The 13,707-nt window shown below is 34.4% G+C and overlaps 1 protein-coding gene across 1 annotated transcript; it reads right to left on the reverse strand.

Annotated features, from left to right (window-relative positions):
• Positions 1-189: 189 nt before the first annotated feature.
• On the reverse strand, positions 190-11,713 carry LOC107839580 (sucrose nonfermenting 4-like protein). Its single transcript, XM_016683126.2, has 13 exons — positions 10,825-11,713; positions 10,547-10,634; positions 9,762-9,944; positions 9,047-9,154; positions 8,870-8,929; positions 7,093-7,182; positions 4,932-5,066; positions 3,604-3,748; positions 3,365-3,538; positions 1,981-2,044; positions 1,793-1,862; positions 1,088-1,205; positions 190-562 (listed from the first exon to the last, which is right to left on the reverse strand). Exons 1-13 carry the CDS (start codon positions 10,950-10,952, stop codon positions 468-470), a joined length of 1,458 nt encoding a protein of 485 aa, XP_016538612.1. The 5' UTR covers positions 10,953-11,713; the 3' UTR covers positions 190-467.
• Between the last annotated feature and the right edge of the window lie 1,994 nt (positions 11,714-13,707).

Consider the following 13,707-nt stretch of genomic DNA (forward strand, 5'->3'; position numbering starts at 1 on the left):
TTATCCTCGAGCAAGAAATGTTTCGAGTACCAGAGGGATGTTACAAGGAAGAAAAAGAAGGAAAGCCAGATTACTTCCCATCTGCAACCAACCAATATCACGAGAAACTGGATAGCTATCGACACCTTCATCGCCATTCTGTTCGCTAGATGATATAAAAATAGAGCAGATATACTACGACATGGTGGATGATAATAAGGTTGTGAAAATTTAAAATATAAATAAGGGAAAATTTGGGGATCCTCTCAATTTACAAACATTTCTTTCTTTCTGAACTCGCATCCTGAAAAAAGAGGGGGAGTCAAAAGCATGAGCCGGCCAGGACTCCACAAATTCCGACCAATTACAAATGCAACTATGAGGAGAGGGCGTTGCTGAAGAGTAACTAACATGAGTGCCAAGCAATGGCTTCTTCATTAAAGCCACCACAACAAAGCCCTAAAAGGCAGGGTGATCACCTGGCTGTATCAGCAGCCGAGCAAGAACCTAAATACATCAGTCACTGAAATAATGCCTTCCACACGCTTGCTGCCAGCCTCCACAATGACAAGTCTTCTTGCACCTGCAATATACTCGAGATCTTTAATAATTCTCTAGTTCAAGTCACTGAAGGCTACAAAATGTGCAGGGAAATGGGTCATAAACTTTGACTCATACAGTAGATACTCACAAGGCACAAACTAGGAAGTGGGAGGAAATACAGCTATAGAAATCTCGTGCACCGGCAAACAAGAAATGCATGTCGATAAACAAAAGAAGGGCAAACAAGATGGAGGAAACAATAGAAGGCTGATATAATGATACAAAAAAATGCTATACACATAATAGACCTAATGTAAAGATTCATTCAAAGAAAATGGGATATCTCCATCTAAAAGATAAAGCATGTGATATTCCCCAATGTTTGCATAACCCCATTACATCAAAAACAGAAACAGAAAAGAAAAAGACCATATTTTGGCACGAGTCAGCAGCCAAAACATTTTCAGTTAGCCCAAAGAATCTCTGCCTCCAAGGTAATTATCAAAAGCAAAGGTACAGAATGCAAACTGAAAATCTCAAACAATTGAAGGCTAAAGACATTTACCAGGAACAGCAAGTCGCTCCATTACTTTATGCAAAGGATCGGACCTTAGACACATCTGACACCTCTGTCCATTGAATAATCCATGAGGAGAACTTGCATCTTGTCCCAATTGTATTGCCTGCAGAAGGAGAAGATAAAATGAGAGATCTAGTAGTGATTTGGGCATTAAATAGCAACCTAGACTTGCAAAAGAAGTGCATATACATGCAAAAAAAGATGCTGTCCGTAAAATTTTACACTATACTCCTCGGTTTTACAAAATTATGGATAAGCATAAGCTAGGAAATAATGTCGTACAATTCTCACGGCATGACATGTTGCAAAATATTGATGCTATCAACTGGGAAATTTCTGATTACAACTCAACTTAAAGATCAAAAGGATCTATAGGCCAGACAATGTATTTCCCAATTGTTTGTAATCTGCTCAGAACAGAATCATATTAAATGTCATTGCTGAGCCAGTCAGTGCAAAAATATTCCCATCAGCTCAAACTTTTGCAGATCACTCCATCTAACAGGAATCAGGATCCACAGATGGTGAAGGGAACGGCATTAGCAAATGGGACCAGACAAGCATCCTTAAATAGTGGAAAAGATTGAAAGAAAAAATAACGGATAAATTTGATGCGAATATACATAAGGAGGTCCAGTACAAGCCAAGATATCTAACTTTGTAGTTCAAATAGTTCTTAAACATGTTTACCTGATGAATACTCAATTCATCAAGCCGAATCTGTGCGTACGCCCTGTCCTTTGCCAATGCAGTAATATCACTATTGTAAAATGACAAAAACGCACATCATGTTGAATCAGGATTGCAATAGTAAAAGAATATGTCAGAAGGTTACACAAAGTGATAGCTGCACTGTAGGTTTACATAGAGCTAATTACCTTCTACAGTAGATATCCAGCAGGGAGTCATTATCATCCACAATTGGTATCGCACTAACTCCAGCTGTAAGGCACAATAAAGAATAAACATAAAGAATTGACATAGTCAGAGCAAAAATTTCTAAAGTATCTCATTTGAATTATGAGAAAGATTTGCAGTATCTGCCGGCAGTTGAGTAATTACCAGTAAATTGAACCAATTTTGAGAAACTTAAAGAGTAAATGCTAGAACATTCAACAAAGCAGAAACAAATGAGGTCTCCATGGCATCTGATTGCCTCTACATCTTTTTTTAAAAACCGCAGTGCCCAGGCCAGCTTGCACGCACCTCGACTAATTCCACTGGATATCTGCCACCTCCCACCAACAACATATACCATGAACTCTATCCACCAAGGCTGGGATAGATGGGAAGAAATCACCTAGCGTTTTTGATTTACATCTAAACCTTTATGTAATAGGTCCTAGCCCCCATTCAAGGGAAGTGTTGTAATAGAGGAGATTCAGAAAAGATATATTGTAGCAAAACTATTTAGAGTATACAGGAGCTTAAGAAGTTCCTGGACTTTGATGCTATTATTTGATTAAGTTTAAGATGTGCTATTATGGCTCATGATATTTGAATAATGCATCTCCTCATCTTAATGAGGGCTCTATTCTTCAAATTCCTGATTTGTTTTTCTGGAAAGCTGACTGACAGAGAGGTAACTAATTTATAACTTCCAGTAGTTTTTCTGTGTTCTATTCTCACCCTACTCTGATAAAAGAACTTGAAATCTAGACGACTAGGTAGCTTGCCTGTTAGATCTTACTCCATTTTACACTGGGAAAAGTTCCCAACTTTTTTTCCTCTATCATTGTGTTGTGTTTACTGGTCTTAAACCCCAAAAAGGAGAGCTCAGCTGGTCTTTACATAACAGTTAATTGAGTACTAATGAGTAATGACCCACTATAGTCGCCAAGACCCATGAAAGCTCCATTTGACTGTGGTATGTGAGGAGCATTTGATCTCTTTTTTAACTGTTCACCGGCTAAGTGTTGCAGAAATGTTTACTTCATTCCCAATACCACACCCTTTACAACTCTGAATGACTCCGAACGTTATACAGGGTTTTAGGTTGGAAATGCACAAGACAAATATGCTGATTCCAACTTATGTACCACTCTCCTTGGGTGTAAAACAATTGGAATTTGCATCTATAAATATATTGTTATCCTATTTGCAAAAATATTGGAGTTTTATATCTGAATTAGAACAAGCAAATAAATAGACAAAATAACCAAATGGAACCAGAAAATACAATAGCAACATGGGGAAGTCAAACAAGGATTATCCCAAATACAACTAATGATTCAGAGAAGTAATAATACAGGGAAGAGTCACCTTGAACTAATAAAGATAGAGCAGCACCAAGAGAAGCATTTGGTCTTAGCATCGCGACTGGCTTTCCATTTGATTCCCCAATTTTTGGAACCCAAGTTCCAATAGGAATTGAGCAAATTGGTTGCTGAAGAATTGGCAAGGAACTAGAAGAATGTTTAAAATGCCGGCAGATACCTGGACATTTCTTAGACATTAGCCAAGGGCAAATAGTTTATTCAGCACATGAAAGAGTAACTTACACTTCAGAATCCCAGAAAGGGTGGCCAGGTGTAGCAGCTGAGGAAATGAACCATCGGGTGAAGAAGAATGGATAACAGGAAGAGTTGACACCTTGTTTTGCAGAAATCTTAAAGCAAGATCCTTCAAAGAGTCATAAGGCCCACCCTGCATGATGCATGAGTTGGCAGATATTAATGCGAGCAGCGAATGTTCCATAACAAATGCATTTAGTCCAAAAAATCTTCACATTCATAAATGTCATAATTCTGTGACCTAACTCCTAATGCTACACCAGCAAACCACACATGCTTCAAATTACTTCAAAATATAAAAACACAGAGTCAAGAAAATTTATGAAGAGCACAAAAGACTGCCTTGTCAACAAAACACTAAACAGAAAACATAGCAGGCGCTCCATAATCAGGATACGTCGCTTAAAATTTACAAAATGGCAAAAATCAACGAATACAAAGAATCTATTTTCAATAGTTTCAAAGGCTTGAAGGAGTTTAGCCTTGTTCAAAAGGGATTGACAGGATTTTCTCTCTTGGATTATCTCCTGCAATACGGTAAGAGGTAAAAAGCAAGGAAGACTGTTTAGAAATAAATACCACATTCAGAAAGACTACTGGCCTAATTTCACTCAATTAAATAATCTATACTTTGTGCACTTTCTACGCCATTTCATCAATTTACACGCATCTAGGACAAAATCTTTTTAGTAACTAGTATCAAAAAATATTTAGCTAAATAGATTAATGCTACAAGCAGTAGTACATTAGGGAATTCAATAACAAACATTTCAGATTTAATTTAGGGACTCACATATTGCATCCACAGCAGACAGCCGCAATACTCAGCCTAAGAAAGTTCCAAACAGACTCATCACAAACTATCTTAAGGCTTTCTTATTTTTCTCTTTGTTTTTCCTCGTCTCTCCTAACCATAAGATTTCTTTACCAGATTTTGACGGAAAAACTTGGCTAAGGCTGTCAAGAAGCTGGAAAGAGAAAAGCTCAAGGGCACTTCTATAAATTCTTAGAGAAGTTAAAGAAATCCGAAGTACTGACTTACTTAATAATAGAAATCCTAAATTCCAATGAGACTGAGTCAATCATAGATGTTTTAGGGTCTATCTAGATTGTGATTCAGCTTTGAGGAAGATTATACTTCTTTCTCTTATTTGTAACTACTAACTTAAATACAAATGTTACCATTGTCAAAAAAAAAAAAAGTTGAAGAAATCCTAAAACCTTTTGTCCTCAATCAGGAAAAAGAACACATGATAAGCAAATGTCGGGAGAAATGAAAAAAATACTGCGAATGATTAGCCAAGAATTTCACTTACATGGACAAGACTTCTTGAGTACGAATTCAAGTTACAGTCGATTTGCCTGTTGATGTGTAACTTGCCCTCTTTCCAAGCAGATATACTGTGTGTCTCGAGCTCTTCCTCCGTCAAGTTAGATCCATGATTCCCAAGCTGAAGTTGGATACACATTAATATTATATTCATTTATTTGGATCAATGGTATTTGTATTCATTTAAGAGAGAATGATGTCAAGTCCCTTAAAATTGAAAGGGAAGGAAAGAAACTGCACAGTATTAGGTGACAAAATATGGAACATACATTTGAACACCAAAAGCCATACTTGACCTCCCCTCTTAAACCAATCAAAGGACAAGAAATACTCTGATAGCATTCAGAGCCTCAAACATGGATGCAACTTTTTGCTATTATTTGGAGGCAAACTAGTTATTGTATACGACAAAGATACAATGTTAGACAAAATAGCTGAATGCAAACTAGTTATGGTAGCACTGGTGGCTTGTGCAACTGATACATGAAATATCTTTTTACTTATAACACGAAAAGATACTCTGATTCCACTAAGAATAATAGTCCTCTAAGATATTCACAAATAACATGTCTACCATGGAAATAAATAAATAAACCCTCACTTTCAAATTAAATTGCTCAGTTTGACTTTACACAAATTGTAGAAAAATATAATTGTTTGCTGAGTAAGAGCCCAAATAACAGAATGTTCCATGACGCATGATCCAAAAGTAAGCTGATGGACTTTTTGATTCACTTAGATGTCGGAAAGCAGAAAGTGGGATCCTTCAAAATTTTGATTGTATATTATAAATGGTGAGATATTTGATTTCAGGGAAGTGAATGTTGGTTTGAAGATAAAAGCTTTGCCAACTGATGAATATTAAAGAGTAGATACCGATCGAACCAACTTGTGTTACTCTGCTGTAGTGAACTTTGATGGAGTATAATCAAATTGAAGCTGAGAAGCAAATATCTGCAGCTATTCTAGAATATGTTAAGACACCAGTTACAAGCATGTCAGCATTTATCTTCTCCATGTTTTTTATTCAGAGGAAAAGTTCAAAAGTATCTCACAACATTTTATTGAAGGGACAACTGGGTTGATCTTCTTCGTGCTTTTTTGAGAGAAAAAGTTCAAAAGAATATCTCTCAACATATTATTGAAGGGCCAACAGGATTGATCTTCTTCATGCTTTATCTCTGATACTTGAACAACTTCATCTAGCGAAGTTGTGGAGGAAAAGAGGGAAATTTTCAGATAAATCAAATCCTAAATCAAGGATTTCATAATAATAAGAACAAGCCGAACAAAACAGGAAAGCTTTCGAGATGAAATAAGAAGAATTGAAGGTTAAAATAAAGCTCAAGAATGACTCCATGTGTAGATGGTGAGACAAGGCAAAGTTTAAAGTGAAACCAATAAACAATATCCTTAGAGAAGGATATCAACCACTTTTTTCTTCATTTCAGGTTTACTTCTTAGTTATGGTATATGCTCCTCAACATCTTGAGTCTAAGATGGTGTATGAGATGCTCTACTCTCCATTCCTTCAATGGTAGCACGGAAGGGGAATCCAAAAGTTTTCTTACTCTCTGAAACACCATCCCCGCAGCCATTTGGTGGGTAATTTGAAGAAAAGAAACTAGAGATTTTTTCATTACCAAAGAAGATTCTGTACTCAACAGTTAAGATCAAGCACAACTGTATAGTTTTGCTTAAACTATGAAGCAACATGATCGCATTTGATTAAAAGATAGCTTGCCCGTTCTTGAATTTGTTAACTCATTGCATAGCTTGTAATGGCCTTTTCTTCTGGTTGTAACTTCTCACAGCACTCTCTTTAGGCTTTTTTTTTTTTCGAAAAAAAGAGGTAAAACAGGAAATTAATGAAGGGCACAAATCACCCGTATACTAGTACACCAAAAAGTATAAAACCTTATAAAAAGATATGGTTTCCTACAAAATCCGCCCAATCTTCTATAGAAATAAGAATCTCGTTGGTGCACCAAAAAGTGATAAGGTATAGGAGACTAATACTTAATTGTACAAAACCATTTTCTATTCCTTCAGAACTCTTTATGCTGTTTTATGAATGAAAGTTGCACCTTCCAATCAAAATAAAGAGAGAACAAAATCCTGAGAGAAGGAATTACTATGATGCTTACCTCCATTAGGATTAAGATGAAGTCTATCGCAGTGAGAACTCCAACAAACTGGCCCTTGCAAAAGTCCCACAAAGGAGCAACAGAGATTCCCTGGGAAAAGCTTTAATCAGATGTCAGCAATTCCAAGCTGTTACTTAGTGAAATGAACAGGTAGATAAAATTTAATTACTGCTCACAGCAGTAAAAATAAGGCAGGAGCTACAATTTTTTATTTTTTATTCTTTTGATGAAGAAGGCAGGAGCATCAATTGCAATGACAAAGTAAATATTGTCCCAGTATTTCCAAAACTCAACACAATCATTATCAATGTGTACGCGTAAAAATTGTCAGTATGGCATATACATTCAATCAACTGCTTCAAAATGTTAGTCTTTAAAAATATGCATTCCACTTATGGCTGTTTCTGATAGACTGCTGTTAAGGGGAATCCCTTCAACATGTCATAGAGTGGTGCCCCCCAACCCTCTACACAAACACACACAATGATGACGCAATATTAGTTATTCAATTATTCCATAAATTTACTCTTAAAATTGTTCCATAATGAAAATAATTAAACATTTAGGGCTCGTTTGGTTGGGGAACAAGTTATCCAGATTGTTATTCCACCCTCAATGTGGGATAAAAATAACACTACAATCCCGGGATAAGTTATCTCGCTATTTTATCCTAATCAAACATGGAATAAACTCATCCTAAAATTAATCCCGGGATTAGTTATCCCTTATCCCTCGTACCAAATGATCCCTTATAATTATAGAATTTTATTTTGATTTCTTGAGATATGCTAATTATGCTTAATCACATATAGTAAGTATATATTAAAATCAGACAATAAAATAATACAATACAATGGAGGGTCTTATTGGAAAATATTTATCCAATTTAAAATCACAGATACTTTAGATCTGTAGAGCATATATAGTATATCCATATTTTGATATGATTAATTAAATATCCAATAACAATTATACTATTACTTAACATACATTTTTGGAAACCACTATTACTTACCATATATAGTATATCCATATTTTGATATGATTAACCAAATATCAAATAACAATTGCACTATTAATTACCATGCATTTTTGGAAGCCGCTATTTCTTACCATATTACAGTTCTGGTATTACAGATCATGTATAACTTGTATGCAAACTGAATGGCTCCTTAATGTTAATTACATGTGATTTATATTTTGATAAGAATCATAAAAGATATTATAAGCAAGTGGAAAAAAGGAACCGTTTGATCAAATTACAATTCCTTATTGGATAACTTGTAGCCAATTTCACGGGAAGGTTTGGCGTAGATTGCTTCGGGAAATCAAAATATACAAATTCATTATTCCTAATAATCATCAATTTTAAAGAGGGAGTTGCTCGGATGGCATTCACCCCTCGCTTCCAACCCTAAGGTTGTGAGTTCGAGGCACCAATGGAGCAAAAGGGTGGGAACTCCCTCAGAGGTGTAAAAAGAGTAATGAATATCATAAGGCTTCAACTACGTCAATAACCCAACAGAATATTCATTATCAAAAGAATAATCATCAATTTTACATAGAACTATTCCAAGCTCTCGAAGGTGAAGAACACTACGAGCACGTACAGACTGAAGTCCCCTGGTTTTATTATGATTGCCTACCTAAACAACTAGCAAAAAATTCTAATTACATCAGGTGGAGAGCCAGATCAGATCGTATACAAACAGAACATAAACAATTAAAAATCTACAGCCTATAACAGCATGTCTTCAATATGTGTTACAGTATTTACCTGCTCATAGAGAACATGAAAAGCTTGTTTTACTGGAAGATTTACATCCAAGGCAATCACCTACAGAAGGAAAAGGAATTTTTACATTTTAACTAATCAAAAATAAAAAGAATTACATCTTCTCATTAAGTATCCTGACTTGTACAGAGTATAAAGACAACATAAATGTGCAGTTACCTTGCCAGACTCTGGGAGTAACTCATAGGCAGTATGTGTAGACAAAAATGCAGATATACGTTGACGCGATAACTCTATTTCAGCCTGTGATATCTGCGGAACTGCATCCTGCACATAGTATCGGATGGTGTGACCAAATTTGTATATCAAATAAAAAAGGCAGTGATGCTGCGATGCAACTGTTTAGTTGCTAAAATGTAGAGTCCTCGATATTGAATACAAAGCTCAGGTAGTCTAGCAATGTACTAGGTAAAATATGAAATAAGTAAAGGTCTTAAATTTTACCTGCTAGGGAAAATAAGACTTTCAGATTACTGCAAAAATACAATTCTCCCAGGACCACAAAATGCATTAACAAATAGTTTCATTCTGTATAATATTCTGCGACAGTGAATAATGTTGTGCAAAAAATGAAGCTGAGGAAAAACATAAGCAAATTGTTGCACAGTATCTCTCTTCTTTTTTATCAGTATCATAGAGCAATAAAAAATGACAGACTACTCTATAGTCTGAAAATATTCTTTTTCCCCAGAAATCTTATCCACAAAATCCCTGGGGAAATTGAATTCGTGGCAAAAAAGAATGCAAAAGCAAAAAGGACCAAAAACGGTATCGAGATACATGAAACAAATTCAACAGAAGTGAAACAGGGCAGGAGACAAATGCATCATCTAATAGAACATTTTAGTCATATGAGCTATGTTAATCCTCTTACCAGTCGAAGAAAATCATTATCGACATCCATATTAGATCTAACGGGCGCATCTGAACCAAAAAGTTCAGGAGTAGCAGCCTCTGTCTCCCTGGGCAAGAAAACTGTGTTGACTACACCATAGTCTCCACTTACAAATGGCTGGCGTTCATCATGACGCCATTCTCCATCAACAAAGAATTTGTACTGCGCGTAAGTGAAACACAAACCAATTTACGCAATATTACAAAATATTTCATTAAAATCCTAGTTTTCATTGACTATGTCACTTGAATTTAAGTGAAGTATTACTATTTTCATATAATTGCCATGTCAACTATGCTTAACCAAAATAGGGGTGAAAATGTAATTCAAAAGACAATAAAAAGAAGATTCCATAAATCTCGCCTCTAGTAAACATATTCTCTATCAAAAGAAGAGGGAACTAAGATAAAAGAACTATTTGTAACAAAGCATTGCTTCCCTTATTTCTTTTTATACACTGAATAGAAGCAAACATAAGCATTGTCAAACATGATAGTAAGAAGCAATAAGCAAATTGGTTTTCCTAAATGGATAGTTGATCTTGCCCTGCCATTTATGTAGCACACTTGTCGACTAAGAACTGGTACGCAGTAAACAAGGGGTTGCTGGTTTCCTCGAGCACACAGTAACGCGGAAACAGGGCTTCTATCTCTTGTACTAAATTGTGTCTATGATCAGCGACATAGCCTATACGTTTGAAAGCTACCAAAAACTTTATAAAGTACACATTATAGACGTTGACAAATGCTAGATATAACACAAACCTGGTGATGTCCTGGTGTTAAGTTGCAGACAACCTGAAACACAGTTGGGTAGCCCTCCATAGGTGACATTGCTATGTGATTTTCCCACCTGCATAATACCAAATACCACTCAAAAAGTGAAGACAACTTCTCACCTAAACCAACATAATAATGAATAACATCATAAAGAAGAATTAGCCCCCAACTGCGCTCCACTGAGCCTCTGGATTATCGATATCAAAAAATACTCCATAGAAAAGATATAAATCAACAACCAAGAAAGAAGATGAGGTCCTGACCTAGTGAAAGAGCCACTGAGCAACACTCTTCTTCCCCCATAAGGCCATACAAAACGAGTTGGCATCAAAACAGTAGCTCCAACAACCCCAGTATGATTCTGTCCACTATCACTTCCAGACCCAAACATCTCCCCTTTCACAAAGATTTATACTTTACCCAAGAAAAATCTTAAATTCCCACTTCAATTAACAAATTATCCAAATAAACAATCTAAGAAAAAAAAAAAACTAAATCCCACCAATGCCCACTAATTTCCAAAAAAAATCACCACACAACCTTCTAATAAAAAACAATTCTGGGATCCTCCATGCTACAGCAGAGGACCCCTCTTCACATTCTACACATGCAAACACAGAAATCCAAACCCTAAACACAAAATTCTCAATCCCAAATCTCCAAAAAAAAAATAAAAAAAAAAAAATTAACCCAACTTCCCAACAACAACAAAAGACCTCTAAATTATCATCAACAATGCAATTCCAACTCTGATCTAAACTAAATCCAAATATTTTCCCTACAAATCAAACCCAAAAATAAAAAAGCCCTAAATTCAGAATTTCAAAAAAAAAAAATCAAACAAAAATTAAAAAAAAAGATTCAATTTTTATGAGTGAAAATAGAGAGTATCGACATTGACGATAGAGAGATCTTTGAAGTTTGTGAGCAATGTGGCGGAAAGTGGACAAGAGAGAATCATCTATGAAGGGAAAAAGGCCAAAAATAAGTTAATGAAAGAAAATACATATACCTATAAATATATATATATAAATAAAATATATTAGGTATATAGTATAGGTTTATTATAGGGGTGATGGGAAAAAACAAAAATGGTGAAATAATTGTATGTATGTGCGTGCATGTACAAAAAAGATTACGTGTACGGATGTGCAGCTAAGGTGAAGAGAGCAAAGAGGTTACAACCTACTTTTTTTATAATTACACTTTACTATTAAAGCCCACTTTTGCAATTTGTCTTACGTTAACGAGGGCACCATGTTAACTAGTGTATGTGAAGGAAGTATATTAAGGTAGAAGATTAGTTGAGTAAGAGTATTGTTTTGTTTATTGAGGGTTTAGACTTTGTTGGTACTTGTTGTTGTAATCATAGTGTGGAGGACGTTTATTAAGGTAGAAATTGGTCAAGGAAGAGTGTTGTAGTCTTGTTTATCGAGGATTTAGGCTATGTTGGTGGTTGATGTTGTACTAGTCGTAGTATTGTAGTCTTTACTTAATTTGTTGTTATTCTTGTTTCTCTCTCGTAGATTTTACATTGTTTCTTTATTTTTTGTTGTATATTCTTTATTATTTTCTTTTTCTTTGTATCTAGATTTGCTGCAGTTGAGTATGTGGTCTTTTGAAAATAGTTACTCTACCTTATGTGTTTTCACGTACTTTAATCGAAGATTCCACTAAATATGTTCTCGTTATTTTGTTATGTGATAATAAAACTGATGTCAGATTACATATATGGGTTATATTGAATTTGGTGGTATAGCAAAGAAGAAGATAATTTGGTTAAAAGTTCTAATAAAATTAAACTACTTTGTGATTTGCATGCAAAAATAAATAAATAAATAAAAACAAGGTTACATAAGGAAAAATGATTGTTAATCGTTATTAAAAATTTAGGGTTATAAAATAAGTTAAAGAGATATTTTTTGTCATATGTGTTGCGAAAGATGAATCATCAAGAGATTACATTAACTCTTTTACTTTAGAATAATGAGAAAAAGACAAGAAATATTATGTTCAAAAGGAGTTTATTCTTCAAAATTTTACTATGTTAGTTTAAAAAATAAAAAATACAATCGTTATTTTGAAGGTATTTATTGAATTGAATTGGGCTCAAGAAAGAAGCTTTGTCAAACTCCATATTCAATATTTGCATACTACACCTAAAATAAATTAATTCTATAAAATTAGCATCTAAATTTATAATACCAAGAAATAGCCACTCACTCAGCTTAGAATCCATCTCACCTATTTCAGTACACTTAGGAATCGTTTGGTAGGCCGTATTAAATAACATAATCCATGGCTAAAAAAGTGTATCAATATAGTATAAAAAGTGTATCAATTGAGTATAGAGATTGCATGTGCCCAATTGGATCAAATAGCTAAAAAGAGTATTAAATTGGGTCGACTGACTGAGATTGTCCACCTTTTCAACTATAGAAATTTTTTTTTTCAAAATGATCAGCCCATGTCTTTTTCCCTATTATAAATTACAACAACAACAAATTCAGTGTAATCTCACAAAGTGGGGTCTGACCCTATTACAAATTCATCGCTCAAATATTATTATATTTTTAAAATCTGAAATTATGATAATCACCAACCTAATTTGCTTTAAAGTATTTTAAAATTCAACAATTAACCATTTTTATATTGTAATTACATTTTAAAGAATGAGATATCTTTTCATTGATATTGTAATTTGTAAATTTCGAATTATATTATTGTCCACTTTTCTTTTTCTACCATAATACAACATATTTAATTTTTTTCAATTAATATATAAGCACGAGGGGCATGAGAATGAGAAAAGGGAAGAGAGGGGTAGGGGATAAAAACAAGTTAAGCTATTTAATTATTTTGTAATTAGTTTCGTTAATGCCGAATGGAGAATCAATAGAACATATAACAACGTCAACAAACCCAATATATTTTCATAAAGTGAGAGAATCAATAAAAAATATATTAAGCATTTTAATTTTAGGAATCATTAATTCGAAAGTCCAATTATAATTACATTGAACGTGAATATGATTATAAATAACTCAATCTCATATTAGATTTGAATAATCTAAAATATCTCGTTGGAAAAGCAAATGACATATCGATCCACATAACAATATTTGACACATTCGAGCGACGAAAAA

The sequence above is a fragment of the Capsicum annuum genome, chromosome 8, assembly GCF_002878395.1.
Source record: "Capsicum annuum cultivar UCD-10X-F1 chromosome 8, UCD10Xv1.1, whole genome shotgun sequence".
In the NCBI taxonomy this organism is placed as follows: domain Eukaryota; kingdom Viridiplantae; phylum Streptophyta; class Magnoliopsida; order Solanales; family Solanaceae; genus Capsicum; species Capsicum annuum.

Bases quoted from the DNA above. Each gene is read 5' to 3' on its own strand.
- LOC107839580 (XM_016683126.2), bottom strand. From the start codon at position 10,952: ATGTTTGGGTCTGGAAGTGATAGTGGACAGAATCATACTGGGGTTGTT. The intron at 9,155-9,761 runs GTAAGAGGATTA...TACTATGTGCAG, and splicing joins ATAATGATTTTCTTCGACTG to GATGCAGTTCCGCAGATATC. The intron at 5,067-7,092 runs GTAAGCATCATA...ATCCAACTTCAG, and splicing joins TCATCTTAATCCTAATGGAG to CTTGGGAATCATGGATCTAA.